Genomic DNA, 23,773 nt, shown 5'->3' with positions numbered 1-23,773 from the left:
CACGTCATCTAAGGATTATTAAGGCTTTGAAAAATACTTTTTGATTGGGAGAATGAAGTTCTGAAGCCTTTGTTCACCTAGCTTTTGCGCTGTTTGTAGGACCCAACTCTCCTTTCAAAAGGGCCTTAGGACCATCTGCACTACTTTCACACAGCTGCATGGAAAGTTGGTGTTGAACCGGTACAAGAGACATGCCCAGAAGCAGTAGCAGCAACTAAAAAAATCAGAAAGAGAAACTTTGGTTTAAAATAAAATAAAATTGAAAAGAAAGAAAGAGAGAAAAGGTAAACACAGGTGCAAGTTGTCTCACAAGAGGGGTATTTGCAGGGCATAACCCCACAACTCTGGAGATCTAGATCTACATTCCCGGCTTTGTTTTACCATTAAAACCTTCATTGCACAGGACTCAAAATCACTCTCATATGGTTGTTAAGTTTCATAAATAATGTGAAAACTATATGCAACAGATACATCATATTTCCAAAAAATTATAAGAAAAGTTACATCAAATTAAAAAGTAGCTTCATGAATGAAGATACTGCTCTAAGTGCACTTTCCCTGCAAGTGCAGCCAGTGCCTCAGCGCTGGATATGAAGAAAAAAAAACAAACAAACAAAAAAATCAGATTTAAAAACTTAAGTCCGGTTTCAACCAGTCAAAACCGGGCCAAGCAGAAACCGAGGGTGCTCTCGGCACTGTCCCATGAGGGAGTCCCTATGATGCTTCGTTATCCAGATAGGTTTGTATGTCCTTGTTGAGACTGTAAACAATCCTTCTTTCCTGAACTGTCCTCTTTATTGGCAAAGTAAAATATTTTATTTTTTTTTTAAAATAGAACATTAAAATTAACCCAGAAGAAAAGAAATGAAACACAGTGAGCTTGTTGGAGTCCATAGGATCTGGTCTGGAAGAGCTCGGAAAACATGTTCAGTGTTTTCTCCTGTTTTCAGCTGGAACTGTACCAGAGATCGGGTTACTTGGGGAAGAGGGGAACAGAACGAGAAAACAAAGGATGTGGAATAAGAGACCGTGGCCATCTCATGTGTTCACTTCATTCGCTAGGTCCTCTATCAATACCTTAGTGTCACAAGCCTTGGACCTGGAAAAAAGCAAACAGAAAACACTCACTGGGGAGAAAAAAATTCCCATTACGACAAGCAGACAAAAAAACTGCAGTACACTTGGAAATCTGTCTTCCACAGAGAGGAATTGTTTTCCTCCACTGGAACTGTTTCATACTCTCCCACTCTCACTGGGAATAGCAGAGCCTTATAAATATGCCCCAGCTGTCCCTCAGCATCCTCTTCCCAAGGCTCTGCCCACGCCTCACCACTACGGCCACATTGCGTGCACAGACAATGCCCTCTGCCGGGCTGGGGACCGCTGTGGCACTGCTGGATGCGGTGCATCCATCCACCCCTCCACATAACACCCCACGAAACTTTTGCAGCAGGAACTGCAAATCCAAAGGAGCTTTCCTGCTCAACTTGTCACTGGGCTGCGCAAAGGTAGAGCACCTTATTTTGGAATATGCTTGACATGTCTCACTTCGCTGCATGTCTGAGGGGTAAACGGACGTGATTGTAGGGAGTTCAACCAAGCTTTGGCTCACATCCCCTCTGCATCAAGTTTTTCAGTCTCTAGCGGCCACAGGAAGACTGTTGGTATTGGTCATATCCGTATACTCTAAGCCAACACAGATATGAGACAAGCATAGCCCAAGGGCTGTGGCTCAGGCCAGAGCACACCCATTGCGTGACAGACAGGCTCCTTTGTCTCCCCATCCACCCCTCCCATGCAGTGATGCAACAGGGGGATGTGCTGCAGGGATTGCACAACACTCCTGACACGCTGTGCTTCCACGTTCCCAGGGGAGCCCAAGCTTGCCTCCTGGCCAAAGGGAAGGGCTCCACAGCTGTGCTGCTGGGGCAGAAGTGAGGACTGGACACTGGAGCACCCTGTGATGCTCGGAGCACAGGCACTGCAGTGAAGATACCCAGTCAAGAGGTTCAGGACTGGGGTGCAAGGTGGGGAAATGTTTAGGCTGTAAGGAGGAGGGGTGGAAAGAAAAGATGCATGGGTTTAGATTTGGGAGAGGAAGGGTTCTTCGATCTCACATAGGAAATCTTAACCAAATGATAACTGAAATGTTGGAGTGGTCTGAAGCCTGGAAATGGCTGGTTGATGGGAACCTCTCTCTTTCAGGTTTGGATTTACCACCTCTGGCAACTGCTACAGGCTACTTTTTACAGGAGGGGAGTTCTGTAACTTTTCCAGTGGTTTACCAGAACCCCAAGATGATGTAAAGGATGGATCAACTCTCCAGAAAAGAAATATTCATATTGGGCCTGTCCTCCCTTTGAATTACTATTTTGGCTGAGATCTTCCCATGATTAAGCAGTCCGTGAGTGGCCACCAAGTATTAACAGCTCTAATATGTGGTTTGGTTTGTTGCACTAGAGGAGAGGCAAAACATACTGTGAAGCAAGACGAGGTCTGCGCAAGGACACGCTCTGGCTGCGTTTCCACTGTTTGTTCTTGCGGCGGTTTCGTACACCATCTTCCTGGTCCATCATCTGATCCAAGAGCGTCAGGTCATCGGCGTTAAGCGGTGCCACGGAGATGTCCCTCACAGCACGGAACTCACCACAGTTGTTCAGATGCTCGTTCTCCAGACGGAAGAAGTTCCACACAAACCGCCTGGATGGAGGAAAAGTGAAAATTACCAATTTGGTTCCACTTTTACAGACATTGCCTGTGTTTGGCAAAGCACTGGTACGCGCATCTGGATACCACTGACTGTTCTAACTGATCAAGGTGCCTCTGGGAACACGCTGAGAGTATGGAGAAACAGCAAATGACTAACAGCAGCATCCACTACATCATCTTCCCAACTCTCTGGAGAACAACAGTTCTGTCAGGCTCACTCATTGCCCTAACGATGACAGCCCTAGCCCCAGCATGGAAGTACCAGGTGTTACAAGCGAAACGCAACCTCCACCATCTACATGAGTGAGGTTCAGCTTCAAGGGCTGTTACTCATCTTGAGAAGTTGAGGAGGTAGGTGTCCAGCTAGCGTACAAGTGTGTAAAGAGCTCTGAAATCTTGCAGGATCCAAATTAGTGTTTGGAAAAGCAGCAGAAATTTGAGAATAATTGTAAACCTGAGAATCAAGTGAAATTTCATCTGGAAATTGCAACAAGGTAATTTTAAGGAGAAATTTAATTAAAAAAAAAAAAACAACTCAAGATTAGGTGCAGGTTCAGAAGAAACTGCAAATGCAGCATGAAGGACCCAGCTCCGCATTGCTACAGAGCCCTCTACAGCTTTGTTCACTCAGCACCCTGTTTGAATTAAATGTTAGACCTAGTCTTCCATTTCAAGGACCAGTACCTTCCATGTCTGAGGAGCAAGGCACTTCCCACCTTGCTGACGTTATACAAGTAATAAAAATGGAAAAGAGAAATGAACTATTCAGTCAAGGAACCTTACCGGAATACCTCAAGTGGGGCAAATACAGTAGAAATTATGTCCCCAGCGTACGGAAAGATTTGCATGGAAGTGAGGGAGATCTGGATGGTCCACGCAAAACGCAGGATCACGTCTTCTACAATGGCACAATAGTAGTATGCCTGAAGAAAAAGACAGAAACAGGACACCTTATTGTACATGATCTGCACAGAGAACAGACCTCTTCAGGCCTTCAGGAAGATGCAGAATTTGCTGCTCAACCACTAGAGAAGTGAACAGTATGAAATGATCTCTTTGAAATGAATGAACTATCTACTGCTAGAAGAACCCAGCCCACAGCATTCAGGAAGCACCAGTGGCCAACTGCAATATGCTCTAAACTCAACAAGTTTTGTAAAAATATTAAAAGCCTTCTCTAAGAGGAGGCTGTATACGCACTTTCTGTGGGTAGACAATTCCTTCTCGAAGAAAGGTATTTTCACCAGCATTTTTGTCAAAGAGACCCCAGTCCATCTTCAGGTCCCAAATAAGGGTATAGCAAGAGCTGATGAAATAGAAGATAATCCACAGGTAGAAGAACACTTGGGTGTCACTGTGGTTTTTAGCTGGAAAAGAGAAGAACAGCATACTTCTGTACAACTTAAAGCTTCTTAAAACAGCTACAAATTGGCCGCCTTGATCAGCGGAATCAACATCCCTTTTACTCAAGTTCTGGGAAAATCAGGCTAGCTAATCTGAAACAAACCAAAAGCCTTACCAGGACAAGCTTTATATTGTCATTTAAATTCCACTTTCATCTCATTCAACGTTTTGCACTTGGGATTGAAGTTTGCACTAATATTTTTATTTTCTTGAAACGTGTGGTAGACTTGTCGTTCTAGTTCTGACCAGCAGGTGGAAGCTGAGGGCCACATTTCACAAAGGGGACAGGCTTGTAGAAGGGAAAAAGCAATGAGGCAGCGCTCAGTTCTGAGGGGTTTGTAAGACAATATTTTAGTTTGTCTATATTTAAACAACTGTGACTTTAGCGCACTAAAAGCCTGATAGAGGACAGGCAGAACAGGAATTTCCACGAGCGATTTCAGAGGTTGTAGTGGCACGGGAAAATAAGCAGAAAGAAGGCAATATGTTAACATGTATGAATAAATCCTGAAGAAAGCTATGTATGGAGTTTTAAATGCCCACACAGAGCTCCTCTCTGTGAAACACATGACTGCAGGACCTAAGTCTGCTCACTTGTGCAAATGTTTCCGCAACTAAACTGTTTCCCATTCCCCTCTGAAAAGGTTACGCTGCTCTCGCAATTCAGCTAAATTTCCCGATATCAGTCAACTGGGTAAAAACAAACAGACTTGATAATTCTGTTTGCTTTTAATTAGCAAATCTGAGTCATAAAAATAAAATACGTTATGATGCTTTGCAAGGCTGAGACGCTGCTTCTCGCTGCTATCGGGAGTCTTTCCTCCTTTCTGTGCAGCCACTGCAATCGCTTATTATCTGATTCTTTCTAACAAAGCCAATAACACTTCCAGTACAAAAAAGTCATAATGTTTTCAGTCCAAATCTGATGCCACGGTAAGTGACAGCACTGTTTTCCATATACATGGCTATAAAACGACAGAATCCCCAAAGCTGATCAGAGCTGAGCAACAGGGCAATTTACTCTCTCCTTGCCTTTTTGTTTCTAACAATTACAATATAAATGTAATGCAGCACTCCAATAAAATTAATGGAGGTGAAAATGAGAGGCATCCTGTAAGAGTATGTTCCTCCCATTATGCCTTTCAGGCTTCTTGGACATGATGTGCCGGATATAGGTCAAATACACACACTCATTCAGCTCTCAAAACACACCCCCTACAGCAAACCTATTAAAGCCACTTATGCAGCAAAGCCTATCTGCAGTGAAGCTTCACATCGGCTGTGGAAAAGTACACGAGACGTGCTGCAGCTCTCAGGTTTGACTAGCTTCCCCACTTTTGTGCTAGGCTGGAAGCCTTTGAGCAGTAACCCGCATCCTCCCGAGGCTCGGCTTTACGCAGGGACAGGTCTCGCAGCGCATCATCCGCCACTGCCGCTGCAGAGAGCCATGACGTCACCCGGGAGCAGGCAGCAAAGTCCTGCAGAATATGGGCTCCGGTGCCCAGGTATGTTAATGCTGCTGATGAAACCACCTCTCCCATCTATTTTTAAAGTGCAGCTGCCCACAAAACAGGACACAGGTGAGGTTTTTGGAGCTTAGCAATTAAGGCTCCACTGCAAGATTTCATTCTCCCCCATCAGCTCCTCCGAAGCCTCCACTACATTATTTCAGGAAGAAAAGGCAGATACTGACATTCAGTGACTCAGAGACACTAAGCCGGTTCTTTCCAATATTATTTTTAGCTCATTAGATGTCCATGTTTAGTTCCCATTACCAGACTCTAAATGATAATTCAGAAAGGTAGTTAAGGAGTTAAGTGCTTTCAAAGCATCTAAAATGCTCCGAACTGCCCTGTGAGGCTGTATGCTTCCTATAGGTAACTTAGCCTTGAAGGTTAGGTCATGCTGCTTTTCTTTTCCCTTAAGGACAGAATACAAATAAACTGAATCTTACTCCACATCTTCATGGAGCAGACATGGAGAAGGCAGCGCAGGCAGTAACATCCATTTGCCATGCCTTTGGCCACATCCCTGGCATGAGCCATGCCCTGCAGGTGCAGGGCTCAAGAGCAGCAAAGCAGCATTTCTGGGAGCTCCTTTGGCATTCCCCGATCATGGAGGGGTTAGTCTGGACCCAGGCTATCATCTCAAACTACGCAAGAGGCTAACAAAACTGTATCTTAAGTCGGCAATTACCTAGGAAGGCGATTTCAAAGGTTCATGCTGCTTAAACCTAAATTGCCTTAAAGGTTATTGAGTGCAAGGAAGAGTACCAGGAAGAAAAAGGCCTAAGTAAGAAATCTTGTGGCATTAACCTCATCAACCTCAAAAGGATACGCTTGCTTCTAGTTAGGTTACCCTGGCCTCAGCTCCCTTTTTCTGGCCCTATCTTTGCAGCAGTCTTTCCAGTGGCACCTGGGGTCACGCTGCTCGCCCCTCGCTCCTGCTCGCTTTCTCACTGACCGGTTCTGTAATGCATTCAGCTCCTGAAAAAATTCATTAAAAAATCCAAATCACTCCCTGGTAAAATGCTTTAATCAGAACAAGTCTATTGTCTTCAGCCTTGGCCTTTGAGTCCCTTCCTTTAATCACTTATCCTCCTGCCTGCAATTCTGTTTGATACCTTCCTTCCTTCTGTCCTCATTGGTATTCAGCTGGTGTACAGAAATACGTTACTGCTCTAGGCAAGCAATTATATCTCAATCTCCACTGGCTGGTCCTAGTGGCCCTCTTCACTGCTGCTCAGGGGGCTAGAAAATCAAGGCATTCATATTCTGCCCAGAGGCTCCTTGGCCTGCCAGTTTTTCAGTAGCAATACGTAGCGGCGCATATGCATGATGATGTCAGGGTCTATTTACACAGGAACTGTTTCATCCTGTGCTTTTTCTTTGTTTAATGATGTGCTAGAAACCACCAAAAACTATTAGAGAGCGACAGTCTCAGGATGAGAGAAGCACTCGGGATACCTGTACCTGCTAGATCTGAACCTCTCCAAGAGGGAAAAAAAGACCAAGTCTTCAACATCCCATGGACTGCAGCAACCCTTTGGCAGCACAACTGCCAGTCCACCCAGCAAGAGGTGGATGAAGGACCTTTCTACTTCATGCTCCAAAGGGCACCACCATGTAGCAACTTCCTAAGCCACAGTTATTCAAAATAGCACGTGCAGGACAAAAACATCCTCAGCACAAAACTCGCAGGTGCAGCTTTACCCTCCCTGTTGACAGGCAGATTTCAATACACGTTCATTAACATTAGCATGTCTGAAATGAGGTGTTCAGCTACGTCAGAGGCTCTTTGAGTTCGCGGTGCCCTGCTACGTCCGCTTGTTGCAAAGTTGAAGGGAAGCAGCATACTACAGGGGCCATTTGCAACATTTGCAATTTCCATTAGCATCCTCAGTTTACCCTATAAAAGGCAATTCCAGTAGACACTCTGCACAAATACACCTACAAATTGCTCCAGAAGGTCAACTAGATGAATAATGGAAGGCTTCCACCTTTGAACTGAAGCTGTGCATGGCCACAGTCCCATAAAACAGCCAAAGGCACTTGCAGCAGCAGAATTTACTGCCTGCAAAAATTGCTGGTAGACAATGTCTTGGAACCCAACGCCAGCCCTAGGGGACTGGCATTCTGAGAGAATAATACTCCGCAGAAATTATAGCCCCTTCCAAACACAGGCAAGAGAAAGGTTGCTTTCCATCAAAGATAGACAGCAAATACTATCCTGAACGCTGTTAATATTGACTTTACTTCCAAAGAATACTATCTGTTTACCCTGCTGAATTATTCTGGGGAATGTAAACACTATATACTATTCAACACAGCAAAAATCAATGCCATGTATTATTGAAGATCTGGATAAGAGCACAATGGCCCTCGATAAGAACCCCTGGTGTGTCAGCCACTGCAGTTTGCTGCGGTTTCTGCTGATGGTGAAAGCTGTGATAAAAGCTGTAAGAAGCATGAGGTTATCAAGAAACACCGTCAGGTAAGCCCTGCTACGAGACAAAACTGACCCAGCCAGAGCAGTTCTGCCTCCAGCGTCAATTAAAAACCTCTTGGTCAAGACCTGCCAAATTCAGTCTCCTTTGATGACCAGCGTTTCAATTTAAGCAAAACCAAACAAAAATATATATATATTTACAGTGTGCTAGCCAAGCACAGACACTAGAGTACTGAGCGTAAGCTTTCTGCCACTGGGTTAGCCCAGGGATGACACATGCCCATTTAACTCTATCCCAGTACACAATGGGAGGGAGATGACAGCCAGAAGTGACTTATCTACAAAGAACTACCATCAGAATGACATCCCAAAGCATTTGTCTAACACCTTACTGCTTGAAGTACAGTATTACTGATCCCTCAGTAATTATACATCTTAATGAGGGAATAGCAGCAGTGTTGCTTTTCTGCCCAGCCAGCACGTACCGCTATTTAATGCTGATCAATGGCAGAGCCATGACATGACAGTGGACTTAATGCAGTAAAAAGGCAAATAACCCAGAGGAGCACACGGAGGACTCGCCATCGTGCGCTGATGGGCTTTGTCAAATACCAACCATTTCGTATGAACAACCTTCCCGTTAGATTCTGCAAACCTCTGCTATAGCCTCTGGGCACAATTTAAAGCAAAGCGGCAAGAATTGGCGTAGCGAAGAACTGTCAGGAGGCAACGTCTCGTTTCTTCTTCTAGTTAGATTCTGCATTTGTAGAGCAGGGAAATCCCCAAATTGTGTTTTGACTACAAAAAAAATCAACTCTGCAGGCTTGCATTGGGTTTGTAGGACGATACGGCTATGTCTAATTTCAAGACATCGCAGCAATCTCATTGCTTGTATTTCACAAACAGAAGAATATTATTTAATTGCAAACACAGGAGGAAGCATATCAGTCACAGCTGATTTGATCTGATTCTTCTTCTAGTGGCTTCTCTAGCATTTGAGCAGTGTTCTTGGGGGATGTTTAACTGCTACCTTGATGAGAATGAGGTTTCCAATCTACCCATTGGCCAGCAGTCTCACTAATAAGAATATCTAGATTCACAATCAGAAATAAATAGCATGGTAATCAAAGCCTGTGCTAGACAATTCAGGGATTAAGATACAATGTCATCTGGTACCTCTATAGTGTTTTTGGATCCAAAAGCAGATTCCTTCAAAATATAATAGCAATCAAAAAAAGACAAGAATTAAAAAAAAATACTGTTGGATGATTGCATATCCTAGATTTCTGCAGTACCAAAGAGTTCCAGGCCAGCATACACTGGAAAGGAAAATTGCCTGTGATGTAGTCAGTTGCTTTTCTTAAAATGTTCCACTACAAAAAGGTCAGGCTTCCCCCTCTCAAGTGCCCATGAAATGAGATATCAGTAGGCCATCCTTCTTACTTACACCTTATTCATTAGTGTTCCCGCTTCTCCAGCCACCTTTAACACTGAAGTATATTAAGTGATACAAACGGTACTATTAGTCCACTTTCCAAATCCCAGCTATTAAAATCCACGTCTCTCTCAGCTGCAATCTTGAGAAGCGAACACATGACTCACTCAGCGGCAGGGTGCCAAAGTTGCCTCTCGTCCATGGCACAGCTGCCGGCACTGGGAATGTCCCGCTTGACATTTGTAGACCTACAAAGCATGGGAAGATTTCCCTGTGGGATTTTATGCCTCATTTGTGCTGACATTTGGGGTGCGGGAGCAGTTCCCCAAATCCCCCTCCCAGGCTCCCTGCTGAGCACAAGCTGCTGTCTCCTCTCACCTTCCCCACTCACTCACCCGTGAGCTCGCTCCTGCCAGCACCTCCACCCTGGCCATGGTAGTCCTGCCGCAGCCCTACCAGGGAGCTCCTCACTCCTCCCAGCAGCTTGACCCTGAAGCACCATCACTGGGATGGGTGTCTAAGCAATTAGAGGAGCTAACAAGCTGGCGTGGAGAAGTCGGGCTTGCTCAGGGTGCTGCAGAGACCCACGTCAAAGCTGGGAGGAGGTCAGAGGTCAAGATGGAAATGTTTGCCCATGGCAATGCCTCCAATGCTTCACTAATGACGCTGCCGCTGCTCTGATGGAAAAGATCAGAAAGACTGGCTAATGAACACAACTCGTTACTGAAGGCCTCCTGGGCACGGGATGACAGGGTTTCAGACAAAAATTCATCCTAGCTTACAGCAATGTGACAGACATTGCACGTTTCGTCTCCAAATAATCATCCTGACGGAGCGGCCAGTATGCTGTGCTAAGGCAAGCTGCACAAAAACTGCAAGTATTAAGAATGAAGGCAGTAAATCCCATTACAAAGTTTGTTTTACTTCATGATCTCAATGCAAGCACTCTATAAGGCTCTTGTGACACCTAAATCAAATGATCTGGCTTGCCACAGTGCTGACAGCAATTCCAGCAATGAGAAAGAGGTGGAGAGATGGGAGATCTTGTATCGACGTGCAAGGGATAAGCTAAGAAACAGGATCTCACAAATGCTACTTGCTTCATTCTTTCATGATTTTTTTTAAAGTTTTGTACTTTTTTAAAGAAAATATTTGTACTTGAATTCAATATGTTCACTTTGCCTTGCCCCATTCCCTAGAAATGAAATTACATTTCTCAGTTGAGGTACTATAAGCTGCTGCACTGATGTCGGATTTCTGTACAAGTCATTTTAGTCCCAGTTCTCATATCAACTTGTTCTCCTCTCCTGCTGTAACCGTTTAGGATCACAGTTAATTATTGTTCCACCTACCAGCAAGTTCACTCCACAGGGGTTGCACCCTGCAGTTTCTAACACGGTAGCTACAAGGGCTAAGTGACAGAACCCACTATCCAGTACTTCAGCCAGCAGAGAAAAGCAGAGCTAAGATGCAATCAGGTATCCTCCTGCAGCTCCCAGTGCAACAGCTTGATGTTACCATGACCCTCTCCCCCTTCCTGCTGTGCATCACCATCCTTCACCTGGAAGTCATACCCCTCCCCAGGGGAGCTGCGATGGGACAGACCGTGGAAGAACCAGTAATTCGTTCCAGCATGAAGTTGGTTATGCCGGCCAGAATCACCACTGGTGAAGCCATCGTGATTAATGAGAAGTGGGCAGGAGCTACGAGACCTGGGAATCTTCCACTGTACTTTCAAAAAGCAGTAAATTTCCCATTAATCTTCATCCGGTCAGACCTGGCTGAACCTCTCTATTAGTAAGGGATGGTCCAACCCCTTTCTGCAAAAGGCCATTAATCGAAGGATGACTCCTGCCTTCACAGTTCCTTGGCAAAGCAAGGAGTTTCACAGTTTTCTCTTACACTAGCTTACAAAAACCCCAACCAAATTACACATCCGTTCATCAGAGAAGCCTGTTTCTGAAGTGATGATGAGAACACAGACAGAAGCACTACCCTTTAGAGACAGCCCTATTTAGTTAACTTCTGTATTTTTAATTACTGTCAATTTCCTGGGCTGTTTAATGAGAAAGTGTGTGGCAGTTACATTATCTTAGGCTGACCTAAGGCTCCCCACAGCACTTCCAAGCCGATGACAGCTAGTATTCAGCAGTCTTATTTGGAGTACCTGGAAAGGGTGTGGGAGTGGTATGGAAGAAGAGGTGCTTACTCAAGTTTCCAGGCCACATGGATTAACTTTGGAATAATTCAGAGGTTAATAAATAGCTGGATACTATCCAGACCACAAGGATTTCATTGAATAAGGTGTGTAAATCAAACTGACAACAAAAACTTGCATAAACAATCTCTCCTTTCAATTAAAGGACAAAATCCCACACAGCCAATTTTAACCTAGTACTCGTGCTTAAGGTCAGTAACACGTTCCTGAAAAAGCCAAGGCAAAAACACAAATGCTCACACTGAAACAGCAAATCCCACAAAACAAGGAAATGATGGAAGAGTACAAAGCACTCGAGAAGCTCAGTTCTTCAAGCACAGAATCCAAACCTATATTCCATGCGAGCTAGATATTTCCTATGACACCATGTGAGCAAAAGGCAACAAGGTAAGAGAAAGCTGACAGACAGTAGCAAAACCGAGATGCATCTCATTTTACAAAGAATACAGTCAGAGCATAAATCATGCGTAAAAGCTTAAGAATCAACCGGCGCTCAGAGTAGTACAACACAACTCCAGTTGCAGTGTTTCTCGTAAGAGCTGAACACCTAAATATAACAATCCTATCTTACCAAGCCCAAACCAGGCGTGAGTGAGGAACAAAACCAAGGCTGACTATTCCAGGTACGTCAGCGTACCTTCTTAAATGCAAGTACATTTTATACAAGAGGGGATCCCCGTGGAATGCTCTGATAACCTGGTCTGAAGTGAAAGCAGCTATACTAGTGCATTTGTCAAGGAAGCACATCTGCTTTTGGCAGAGTGAAACCGCTGCAAAAAGTAGTTGTCTGCCAAAGCAACACTGCAGCAGGGGTAAATATTCCGCTGCGGACTTGGGCTTAATTTGTTTCCCCAGCACCACGTAGGTTTCCGTAGGGATTAAGTAAGGCAATACAGTATTCTAGGTCTGGGGAAGGCTGCTCAGCGCTGCCAGGGAAGTTAAAGCAAAGGTACTAAAGAGCCGGGGGCAGAGGCTTCTGCTCAGCCGCGCTGCGAGCGGGCAGGGACCGGCGGCACGCACTCCAGTTGCTAGGTAGCTTAGAGTTACAGATATGCCTCATTTGCCTGTGCAAACATACCCCGTAGGACTATATTTACAGAACGCGGCCTTTGCTTCCCATTCCTTTGAGCGATATAAAAATACTGAGAATTCTTCCTTTGGGAGCTCAGCAACAGTTGCCCTTGGGTTGCTGCTGTTGTCCCTGAAACGTGGTGGCGTTTCCGAGCCGCAGTGAAGCAGGCAGCTCGAGTCGGCACTTGTCCACACAACCGCTGCCCGCTCCTGTCTTATGTTACGGGGTAGCCGCTCTCTCTTCAGCTTCACTAGTTCAGATGACATCTGAATATCAAGATGATAGCTTGGAGTTAACGCGGTAAAACTGGTCTCATCCCAGGACAACAGGATTGCAAGTTTGGGACGGGAAACCTAACAGCATTTACTTTGATATCTTACCAGCCTAACATCCCAACTGCAATTAGCAGAGAAAACTGCATTCTGCATCTAAATCAAAAGGAAGAAAAGTAAAGAAATGGCTTCTCTGCGGGAAGAAAGAATCAGAATTATGCACTGCCTGAGCATTATGAATTATTAAACAGTGATATTTTGGGGAAACTGAGATACTCACCAAGACCCCACAGTACACTGTGTTACTAGGGGGGTTCCTTTGCTACAGCAGGTTTGGAGAAGGGAGTACCACATATGACTAGAAGCACTTAAACATAATAAGGTGGCATTTGTACATTTATTTAGTTCGAGTTGTTTTCCAGCAAGCGTACAAAAACAGAGCACAAGAATGCTGTAATTGCCCTCTGTATGAATTAGCTGGCTCTCAATGCCAACAAAGCCTCCTAGCCACACAGTCCATGTTCACACAGCTGGCAGATGCAAGCTAAAAACCTACGGACCAGCTACAAATTATTCAGTGTTCAAATGAAGGGAGGAAGACAAGCCTTTTCAGAGGGCTGTGACATCCCCAGGACTCCCAAGTAGAGAACAGGCGCTGGTGTACATTACCTGACCTCCCAAGAAAAGGCCACCAATTACTCTCTTGTCCTGGCAGCCGAAAGCTGTCATTCCAGACGTATAAGTCATAGGCTTGCACATACAGGCAAGAAAGACTGTTTAAATAAAACTCTTGTTACCACAGCAATTAACAGGTTTGTTACTTACTGCAATTTAGAGTAGGTCTAAGGAGCAAGGTTCTTTACCAATTTGACACCTCTTTTGGTCACTGCTTGCGTTCTTATGAGCAAGCAGGTAGCCTCCAGCAGATGTTTTGTAGGTAAGAGATCGGTGTTTGTCTCTGCTATCCTTAGGCAGACGCAGAGAAGGTGTGGGCGAGCAGTGCATCTATTTTCAACAGTAACATCATAACAACTTGATGATAGACCATCTGATTCCAAGTTCAAAAAGAACAGGGAAGCTATGTAAAGTACATAGATGAATTTGGATTCTTAACAGGTACAGCATAATAGAAAGTTCATTTATGACAGGATGGGAATAGGCCGACAGGGCTGAGAAGACACAAGGTCTTCAGGCACCCTCTGAAAAAAATCACTATAAGCCCAGGAGGCACAGTGACATTTACAAAATCTGTGCTAACGTATAATTTCCAAAGCCCACGAAGCTTCCACATTTTTTTGTACCGTACCAACAACTACATGCTATTGACTCCCACTGACAAAACTGGACAGACAAAAGCTGGGAGTCACGAACATCTCTCAGCAATTGGAACAAGCCTCGTGCCTGGCTCGTAAACACCTCATTACAACCCACTCCCTGCCAGACTTGAAGAGCAGACAACAGTTATGTATGGCAGCAATGAGAACAAGGGTCAACAGTACTGGCATGGATGCAGACTTCAAGGGGAGTAGGAAGAGGTCAAATTCTTCAACAGGACATTTTGACAGATGCTGGTTTTCCTCTTGGTTACAAACCTACTCCAGCCTTCCTGCAGAAGGTTCTGCCAGAGTGTCCCCCCCGGGAAGGAGAAGCATTAGTCAGCCTCCCCAAAGCAGGCACTGTATATAAAAGCATATAAGCAGTGACTATAGCCAAGCAATCTGTACGTGTCTCATCCTGGGGTTTGGTGGTGGTGACTAAGTGGACTGCAGGGCTGGAACTGAAGAGCTGCAGAATGTCACTGAGCAAACGAGTTCAAACGGGAACAAGCTCCGGGGACGCAGCAGTGGGGAAAAGAGGCACAGAGGGCCCAGGCGCTGCATCCACCACTGATGCTCCCACACCAGGTTTGCGTGGACCTCCAGAAACAGAGCCGCCTGACTTCCAGCCTTCAGCCAGCTTGCACCAATGCACTTCTCTGCCGTTAAAATGCAAGGCTTGACAAACGTTATCGGTGTGACTTCAGGCACAGCTACATCAAAACGGTCATTTCTTGGCCACAGGAAGGTTTCTAATAACCCTGCCACCCCTCCAAAAAAACAGCATGTTAACTAGAAGCATGCCTTGAACACTTCTCCCTGCCCTGCCACAATCATATTTCAGGATAAGTAAATTGCTCATGAGCGTGTGTGGTTGCTAATTTCTGGAGATATAGAAGGCATATATTTTCAAAGAAAAGAATACAGCTTTTAGGACTTCAGAACAATGAAAGGCAGGGCGACTGCCTGAAGTGCAGAAACTAAAAGCTTTTTCCTTCAGAACAAGAGCAGAATCGAGTAATTGTCGTTTCCAGGGAGATGGGGAACTTGAGGGATCAGAGCTCAATCTGCAGTTAAATGGATTGGAAACAACTCCCTACCAGCTGCAGAAAAAACATGGATAAGAGCACACAAGAAAATCCAGAGAGGGCGTTTTCTCGGCACCGTGCACATCTCCCCACATTCAGGAATGATGGACTGACTTTATTTAGATGATTCAGGTTAGCTATTCATGAATGCCAAGGGTATTTCCTATGTTATCCTTTCCTTATGTATCTCTCATTCAACCTCCCTTCACAACAAAAACTGACAGGTATTTCAGTTTTCCCCTTTCAAGGCAGAAACTTGAAAATTCTCTCTCACACTCCAGAAGTGCAGTTCTAGGCAGAACAGGTACGTGAAAAATACTTAAAAGAAGATCTTAAAATACTCTTTGCAAGCTAAGCAGGCCTTTGCCTTTCCACTGAGATGTTTCACAGGTGCCAAAAAGACAAAAGTTCATGGTTCAATGGGACGTTTCAATGTTTCTGAGCTTCTCCCATGTAAAAAGCAAATCCCATGACTTGCAAAGGGTTTTCCAAAATAACCGATACCTTTGTGAGTGCTGTAAAGGGCTGCAAATGTCACCACGAAGAAGGTGGTGGAATATTTTCCAGCGTTAACCAGATGAAAGGCCCGTTTGTTATCACGGTAACGGCGCAGGCACTGGATGAATCGCAACCAAGCAGGGATGCACTGGACAACTGCTCTCACTCCGTAGGAGTAGCTGTAACAAATCTGATTATCTGCAAGAAAAAAGTTTCAGGGACAAAGAATCAGCAATTTAAGAACTCCTATCATCTTCCTTTCTGTAAGACTAGTATCACTTGACATGACAGCAATTCCCCATCAATGTCTTATACTTAGGCACACAAACACATCCAGAACAGTGAGAAGCTCATCACCAGAAAGTATCCTGAAGCCCTTAACTTAATCTCAGAGGTATTCAGGTGACATGACATCAATAACACATCCAGTCAGATCATCATCTAACTCTTTCACTGCTGCCAGTATAATTAACAGGCAAGAAGATTAGAAATAATCTATTTTTAAACTTATTTTGTGCTCTTGGCAGTACTGTTAATAATCAAATTAAGGGTGGAATTACAAAAGGCCTTCAACACTGAATTTTTGTGCATAAATGGGACAGCGTTTCCAAACTCTGCAGGACAGCTCAAAAAGGCCAGTTTGCCTAAGATGTCCTTGACCCATTTTTCTTGAATGTTGTAATAAGAAAAAACATATTTCAGTATGTGTTTGGGGTTTTTTGTTTGTTTGTCTTGGGTTTTGTTTTCTTTTGTTTGTTTGTTTGCTTGCTTTTGTTTTGTTTTGTTTTAAAAAAAGCAAAGCCAGGGCATACCCCTGGCTTCAACAACTGGGATGAGAGGCAACTACACCAACATGACATCGTGTCACACCCCTGATGTTTGAAAGCTGCCTTTTTATTGAGGAAATGACCAAGAAAACACCAGCTTTGCCTGGAACCCCCAAAGCATTCTGTCTTCTTATGCTGTCTTGCTCAACACGTATAAACCAAGCACCTCACTGTCTAAAAAACACTTGTTTCTTATTCAGACTAATGGAGACAATTATTAGCTGATATTTATCCTAAAGCACTGCACTATCATTCCACTGTTTGGATTGGAAGAAAACATATTGTTATCCACTCAGTTCCTTTATTTATTTTATTTTTAAAAAATAAATATTTAATTACTTGCAACACTGTCTTAAAGGGAAGAGAAAAATCAAACAGATTGGAAGAACAAAGTGAACACTGATGCTTATTGAAGCATGCTGCAAATTCTTTCAGCAACTGTCAAAACCATCAGACAACATGATTTGCCAGCAGTCACTGCTTAAAATGGAAAGACAACAGCCCAGTCCAGGAGGAGACAGGTACGATTTTGCCACTGGGAAGGCTGAAGTCAAAATTCATATGCCAGCTCTGCAACTCTTCTGGCTAGAAAGGAGTGAAGAGACAGAGCAGGCACAACCCGGCATCACAGCATCAACTCTAATTGAATACGGGGTGGCACTAACAAGCTCTGAGGAAATTTCTCCAATCTCTCTTGCTTTAGGGTACTGTGACGGAGCCTGTAAGAAGCAGGCTACAGCACAGAAAATTGTGGTCAACAAGCTCAAGCAACTCATTTTCATGCTGAGCAACAGGAATAGGCTAAAAGCAAATACATGGTTAAACCACTATGAAATAAAACAACAATGCCAGGAAAATGGATTTCTCTTTCCAATCAAGTAGTGCTGTGTCTAAATTCTTTTGATGAATGTACAAGTCAGGCCAAAAGGCTAGATTAGGAAATGAACACTGATGTGAAATTCCACTTCTCTGGATGGAAGTAAGAAAGGGGAGAATCTCTCTACTGCTATGTTTACAAGAAATGCCAATTATTTTAGTTTCCTATGTCACTGGTAGCCCTCTTCAAAACAGATAGATGATTACGAAGTTGCCTTGCTCAGTGTTTTTCAGGTCATTTTGACTGCGTTCGCATGGGTCGTCAGCATTATTCTACCTGTATTTGCCAGAAGTCCCGCATTGTCCTCCCACTGAACCTCAAAGCTGTAGAAGCAGATCATGTATTCCAGATCCATGAGTATCACAACCAGGCTGTTGAGCTGATCAGCCAGCCAGAAATCTGCGAAGCCTACCTTGTGGAAGGGAGCAGTGAACACTCGAAACTGTCAGGGGAAAAGAAAGGAATAATTCATGACGTAGTGTCAAAGACATCTAAATGCAGTGGCAGGACATCACAGAACTGAACAAATATGGTAATAACAGAAATGCTCGAAGATTTATTGCTGACCTTTCGCTCCTGCTGACAAAAAAGATAACTGTCTCCTCACTTTTAGTACAAATAATGTTCCTGCTTCCCTCCTCCTGTATACAACTATTCATGTCCCCCCGCAGTTTTTTGTGGTTTTACTGGCAGAAGAGCCCAGTCTCCTCCAACCAAGCTCTTTGCCAGAAACTCTCAGCCTCCGTGGAAGAGCTCTACACAGCTCCATTTCTCCGGTGCTCCTCATTTTGATCATCATTTTGATGTCTGTTGACATCTTCCACACTTACCTTCTCCCTCACACTTAATGTCAGTTAGATTATAGACCCTCAGCATGGCCATTAGTCTGATGATTGCTGGGTTTACTTAACACCTTAGTTGTTCTTTGATGTTAGAAGTTGTAAGAACAACGATTGTTACTGCTGGATCTCCCAAAGCCTCTAGCAGGGAAAGAGTTAAAGAAAGGGCAGAGGAAATCCTATTGACTGTCAATTAGACTCCCCCTCAATCCCAGTCCACTTTCCCTCTAAGCCTTAACGGCAGTTTTGCTACTTTCAAACCAGACAGTTTTCATGGTCCATTACCTTTGATTACAACTCTCTCTACCCAGTTAGTTATAGTTACTAACAGCCAATTTCTCAAAGAGGCAGCACCATCCTGTAGTTTGGAGATTTATGAACCTTTAAATTAATGAAAGCATAGGCTAACACTGATCTCTTATATTGCTCTCCTTATTAACCTAAAGGGTACACAGCTATAGAAATCCAAGAAAGGACTGACACATTCCCATCATCTTGTAATGCCAATTTAAGGCTCTGGTCCTAAATTTCAAAGCCAAATAGGGGATTAAGATTTAGTGGCATAAAGCAGATATGGATCTTGACCCAGAAAGCACTGTGCTCACACAGGACAGCACCTATTACAAAGGCTGAAATGGGGCCAGCCGTTAGGGAAGTCTGTCCTTAAAGCAGTCCAGCTGCAGAACAGCTTCTGCAGAGGTCAGAGAAGACACATCAGCCTTCCTTTTCAAAAGGCCCATAGTCCTTTTTACCAACGCTTCCTGATAGTCTTTATCTGTTTCATCACAGACCTTTTTTTTTTTTCTGAAACAAAGACCAATGAAAGCAAATGAAACATGAAAACAGCTTTACAGATAGATCTCCCTGAAAAAAAAAAGAAGAAATTAATAAAATCCACATTGTTATTTAATCTAGGGAGAGACACTGCCCAATGACAGCATAAATCTTTTAAGAGAGTAGGAAGTTTCCACCTAAAGGTTAGAGAAGACAAGGAGTCAGCAGATATGTATGCAACCTCGCCGAGGTACTGGTATCTCAGTCAACCACCCTCAAGAAACTGAGCTGCCGTTTGAACCCTCCTAACCCGAGGAGTGTGGCCGTGTGGTTTCCAAATGGTGCCGCACGCTGCCTGGGCACAGCCGGAGTTGCAGCCCAGCTACCGGAGGGTGCTGGCAGCGGAGGGCACTGCCTGCTGGCAGGTACCACAGGCAACTCCTCACTTCCCAGCTGAGAAGTGTCTGCAACGTCGTCCAGTGAAGACAGACCGCAAGAATAAAGTCATAAAATACCAAAAGCTGGAGCTGAACCTCAGTTTCAAGTCATCTGTTGCAATTATATATCAACAGTTCCACAATCCAAGCACAGACTTCCTGGTGCTGATTACTGCAGTTTTAATAAGTGCTGAGGCAGTAGATATTTGAGCTAAACACTTCCTAGATTTTCACCTCTCACAGACAGGCTCCCTGCAGTTGTTTCGCCATTTCGGCGCCCTGCAGAGACCGTGGGCATGCAGACGCTGTGCTATCCCCCTGTGCTCGGATCCGATTCCTCCCGGCGAGCCGCTCTCCTCAGCCTACACAAACGCACTTATGGGCTTCTCATCCAGCAGCGAAGGGGCAAAAAACACTCACCTAAGCACGCAGGTGAGAAAGAAGAAGTCTGGCATGGGAATTAAACTTACTACAGGCTAAATAACTTTTTTCACTCAGAGGAAGATCAATTCCAATGTAACCTGCAGTCGCTCAGGGAATATCAAAAGAGATCCCACTCATCAGTACTAACAAGCAGTTGTTGATGATCATGGGTGGATGCAATAAGCCTCCAAGATCCATCAGGAAATGCTACAACACACTAAAGTATCCTCCTGATTAGGTTCTAGAAAAATTGAAGGTGCCAGTAATGCTCTGCTACACCCGATATGCCGGATTTAATTTTTACTGGAAATGAAACATATCAAGCATGTGAAGAAAAATGCTCACCAAACCAAAATTTGTGTGAAAAGCACAGTTCTAAGAATTGCGCTATTTTAAACTCCTTTCACCCAGATAGCTGCTGGAGACTGCACGGAGGAATAAAGTACACCCAGCTGGCCAATTACATACAATAAAAATTAGAAAAGCCTAACAGCTACTCTTTATGTGGTTTCTCTGGCCTCTTTTTTGTCCCCCTTCCCCCTTCCGCATTACACACAGTCAGAAGTACTGTGTCATTTTCCACCATTAAGGTGATCTTGCATTTTGATGAAGCTTTTTTCCCCCCAGGAGACCTTGGGATGAATTGGCCTCTGCACACTCAAAGGTATGCCCGTATCGCAGACTGGAGCATAGTCTAGAGATAGCTGGGATACAGCAGGTACTGGAAGCTGCCTAAGAGCTCTGTGAAGACCGAGAATCTTATCCTGTTAAGATATTAAGGTAAATTAGCACAGATATTGCTCACACAGTTAGAGCACTTCCAGTGCTTCCCCTAGCACCGAGGGACAGCAGTAAGACTAATGAGGCTTGGGACTAAAGGTACATCTGAGAGATGACGGAATGCTGAAAGGCAAAAAAGGAAGAAACGGAAATAGTAGTAAGCCAGCAAATCAAATAACAGAGGTAAGCGCACAAAGGTTAACTAGCTGTGTGCATACCTGCACGCACACGCTTGAAGCATGATCGTACGTTTCATCTTTGTCATGTTCCAGACAAAGTTAATTGTTTTAATTGGCATTAAAATGATTCTACGAATAACTTCAGCCAGCCAAACCATCTTCCGCCTGATGCTCTCTGAGCAGTTCCAGCAAGAATAAGGTGTTGAGGGAATCAACTTGATTAAAGTCAATTTAAAAGGGCATACAGGGTGGGGATGAATGTGTGAAACAGCCATTTGGGAAGAAACTGATAAGTCATCCAACAAGTTTGAAAACTGTTCTTTTGGAGCTCCCACCTATAACTGGAACACTGAAGTAGCATGCATATTTACATTCAATTTACCAGATTTATCTCACCTAGAAAACAGGAGCCGTGTCTAAAATAAATAGCTTAAGACCACAAATGGATTTGCTGAAAAAAAACCACCCACCCATGAACATAATTTTAAAAGCAGTAACCTTTGCATAGCTTCTCTCTCCATCAATGAACCCTCTCAATTTTGGCACTCACCCAGTTTGGGCTGAGCAGCATCCATGCAGCCTTGTCTTAGAGCACTCTAACCCTAATCACGGAATCACAGAGTTTCAGAGATCATCTAGTCCAACTCCCCTGCTAAAGCAGGATTGCCCAGAGCACATTACTCAGGACTGCATCCAGGCGGGTCTCGAAAATCTCCAGAGAAGGGGACTCCACAGCCTCCCTGGGCAGCCTGTGCCAGTGCTCTGTCACCCTCACCGTAAAGAAGTTTTTCCATGTATTTGAACGGAACTTCCTATGTTCTAACTTGTGCCCATTGCCCCTCGTCCCGTTACTGGGAACCATTGAAAAGAGCCTGGCTCCATCCTCCTTCAACCCACCCTTTAGATACTTGTACGCCATAATAAGGTCTCCCCTCAGCCTTCTCTTCTCCAGGCTAAAGAGTCCCAGCTCTCTCAGCCTTTCCTCATAAGGGAGATGCTCCAATCCCTTAATCATCTTAGTTGCCCTTCGCTGGACTCACTCCAGCAGTTCCCTGTCCCTCTTGAACTGGGGAGCCCAAAACTGGACACAGTATTCCAGTTGTGGCCTCACCAGTGCAGAGTAGAGGGGGAGAATGACCTCCCTCGACCTACTGGCCACACTCTTCCCTATGCAGCCCAGGATTCCATTGGCCTTTTTGGCAACAGGGGCACATTGCTGGGTCATGGATAATTTACTGTTTCACTACATTAAGGAAAAACAAGCAAAGATATTCGAGTGTTTCTATACGTGCAAGACAGCTGTGTATGCACTTTATAGGAAGATTAACAAGTAGCTACCTGCAATGCAAAGATAATAATAGACTGGTACAGGCAAGAAGTTGCTTCTGTAAAGCCATGCTCAACAACCACTTGCAGTCAATACCTTATCAGGTCTGCTCTATAAATACATTGTGGTATAAGCATTTCTCTTTCCTGAAGATTAGTGACGCTTGTATACATTTAACTGCTACTACTTATCATTTTTTAAAAATTAATTTATTTAAATCAGGTTTGGGACTTACCAATAGTTTGAGCAGCCAAAAACGGGACTTGTAATATAAGGTTTTGGTAGGGTTGATGAGAAAAAGCAACATGAAGCCGTACAAGATGAGTGGATTCACCTGCATAGGGATGTAGGTGAATTTACCATATATACATGCCAGCAGGCTCAGGCACCACAAAACCCCCAGGAAACCAGCAATCTACAGAAAGAAAGAAAAAAAACAGAGGTACCTTATGAAAATATAGCTCGGAAACCTACAATGAATTCTCATTATAAAAAAAGGGAGAGCAGTGCTCAATCCTGTAATCTAATCAGACTTCAGCAACTTCCTCTTCTAATTGTATTAGAACTCCTTGCCAGGAAACGGTGCAGGATTTATTCTCCTGATACGCCGCACAGCTCAACCACTCCTACAACCTATTCTGTTTACCTCAAAGAGATGTTGATGGGACAAGTTGCTGCGGGGATTGAGTTCGAAGATGAGGACGTGATTCACACCAGCCTGTCTCCAGCCATATGTGTTGATACCCAGGAGAAAGAGGAATTCTATCAGGAGAAAGCCACCTCGATAGATTCGCACCAGTGGCCACACATTTGGTCCATCTATAAAAGCCACACCTGCCAAAGACAAAAATGAAACGACCTTAGCGATAGCACAAGTCACGTCACAATGCAAAGCTGCGCTCCACTGCTTTATGCTGGTGCTCAGATGCTCGGCTATACCCCGTGAAAACGGGGTACGCTCGTACACACCTGCATATTCCAGCAAGTGGAGGACTTTTTGCCCAGGCTGTCAGAGGATTTAGGAGTATTCTGGGGAAAATTCATTCTCCAGCTGCTGTGGTTGGGTCATTAGCAGCATCTCAAGTCCCCTGTTGCACACTACAGGCACGAGGGACAGCACTAGCATAAATCATGACTATACGCACTGAAATGTTCTGGTTTAATGGAGATTAAATCCCAACAGACAGATACACGAATACTTCAGCTTCCCACAAAACCAAGAAGCACCATTTACAGCATTTAAAACAATGCTAAACTGTGCGTAATCACTGAACTCAATACAAATGTAATGTAATACATATTCATAACTAGCAATATAATGTCCAGCCGCACCCAAACAGGAAACCCAAC

The 23,773-nt window shown here is 44.3% G+C and overlaps 1 protein-coding gene across 1 annotated transcript in view; it reads right to left on the bottom strand.

Annotated features, from left to right (window-relative positions):
* Positions 1-579: 579 nt before the first annotated feature.
* Positions 580-23,773, bottom strand: part of XPR1 (xenotropic and polytropic retrovirus receptor 1) — a 109,328-nt gene continuing 86,134 nt past the window's right edge. Inside the window, exons 8-15 of the mRNA XM_082483869.1 lie at positions 23,070-23,257; positions 22,659-22,838; positions 17,941-18,106; positions 15,967-16,158; positions 3,910-4,076; positions 3,493-3,632; positions 2,479-2,700; positions 580-1,099 (exon numbers count right to left, since the gene is read on the bottom strand). Of these exons, the coding sequence (XP_082339995.1) occupies positions 1,039-1,099; positions 2,479-2,700; positions 3,493-3,632; positions 3,910-4,076; positions 15,967-16,158; positions 17,941-18,106; positions 22,659-22,838; positions 23,070-23,257 (1,316 nt within the window). The 3' untranslated portion in view covers positions 580-1,038. The remainder of the gene's footprint in view (positions 1,100-2,478; positions 2,701-3,492; positions 3,633-3,909; positions 4,077-15,966; positions 16,159-17,940; positions 18,107-22,658; positions 22,839-23,069; positions 23,258-23,773) is intronic.

This window comes from Vanellus vanellus (assembly GCF_965231255.1).
Source record: "Vanellus vanellus genome assembly, chromosome: 5".
In the NCBI taxonomy this organism is placed as follows: Eukaryota; Metazoa; Chordata; class Aves; order Charadriiformes; family Charadriidae; genus Vanellus; species Vanellus vanellus.
The sequence above is the reverse complement of the archived record's forward strand: the minus strand, read 5'-3'. Positions and strand labels throughout refer to the sequence as shown.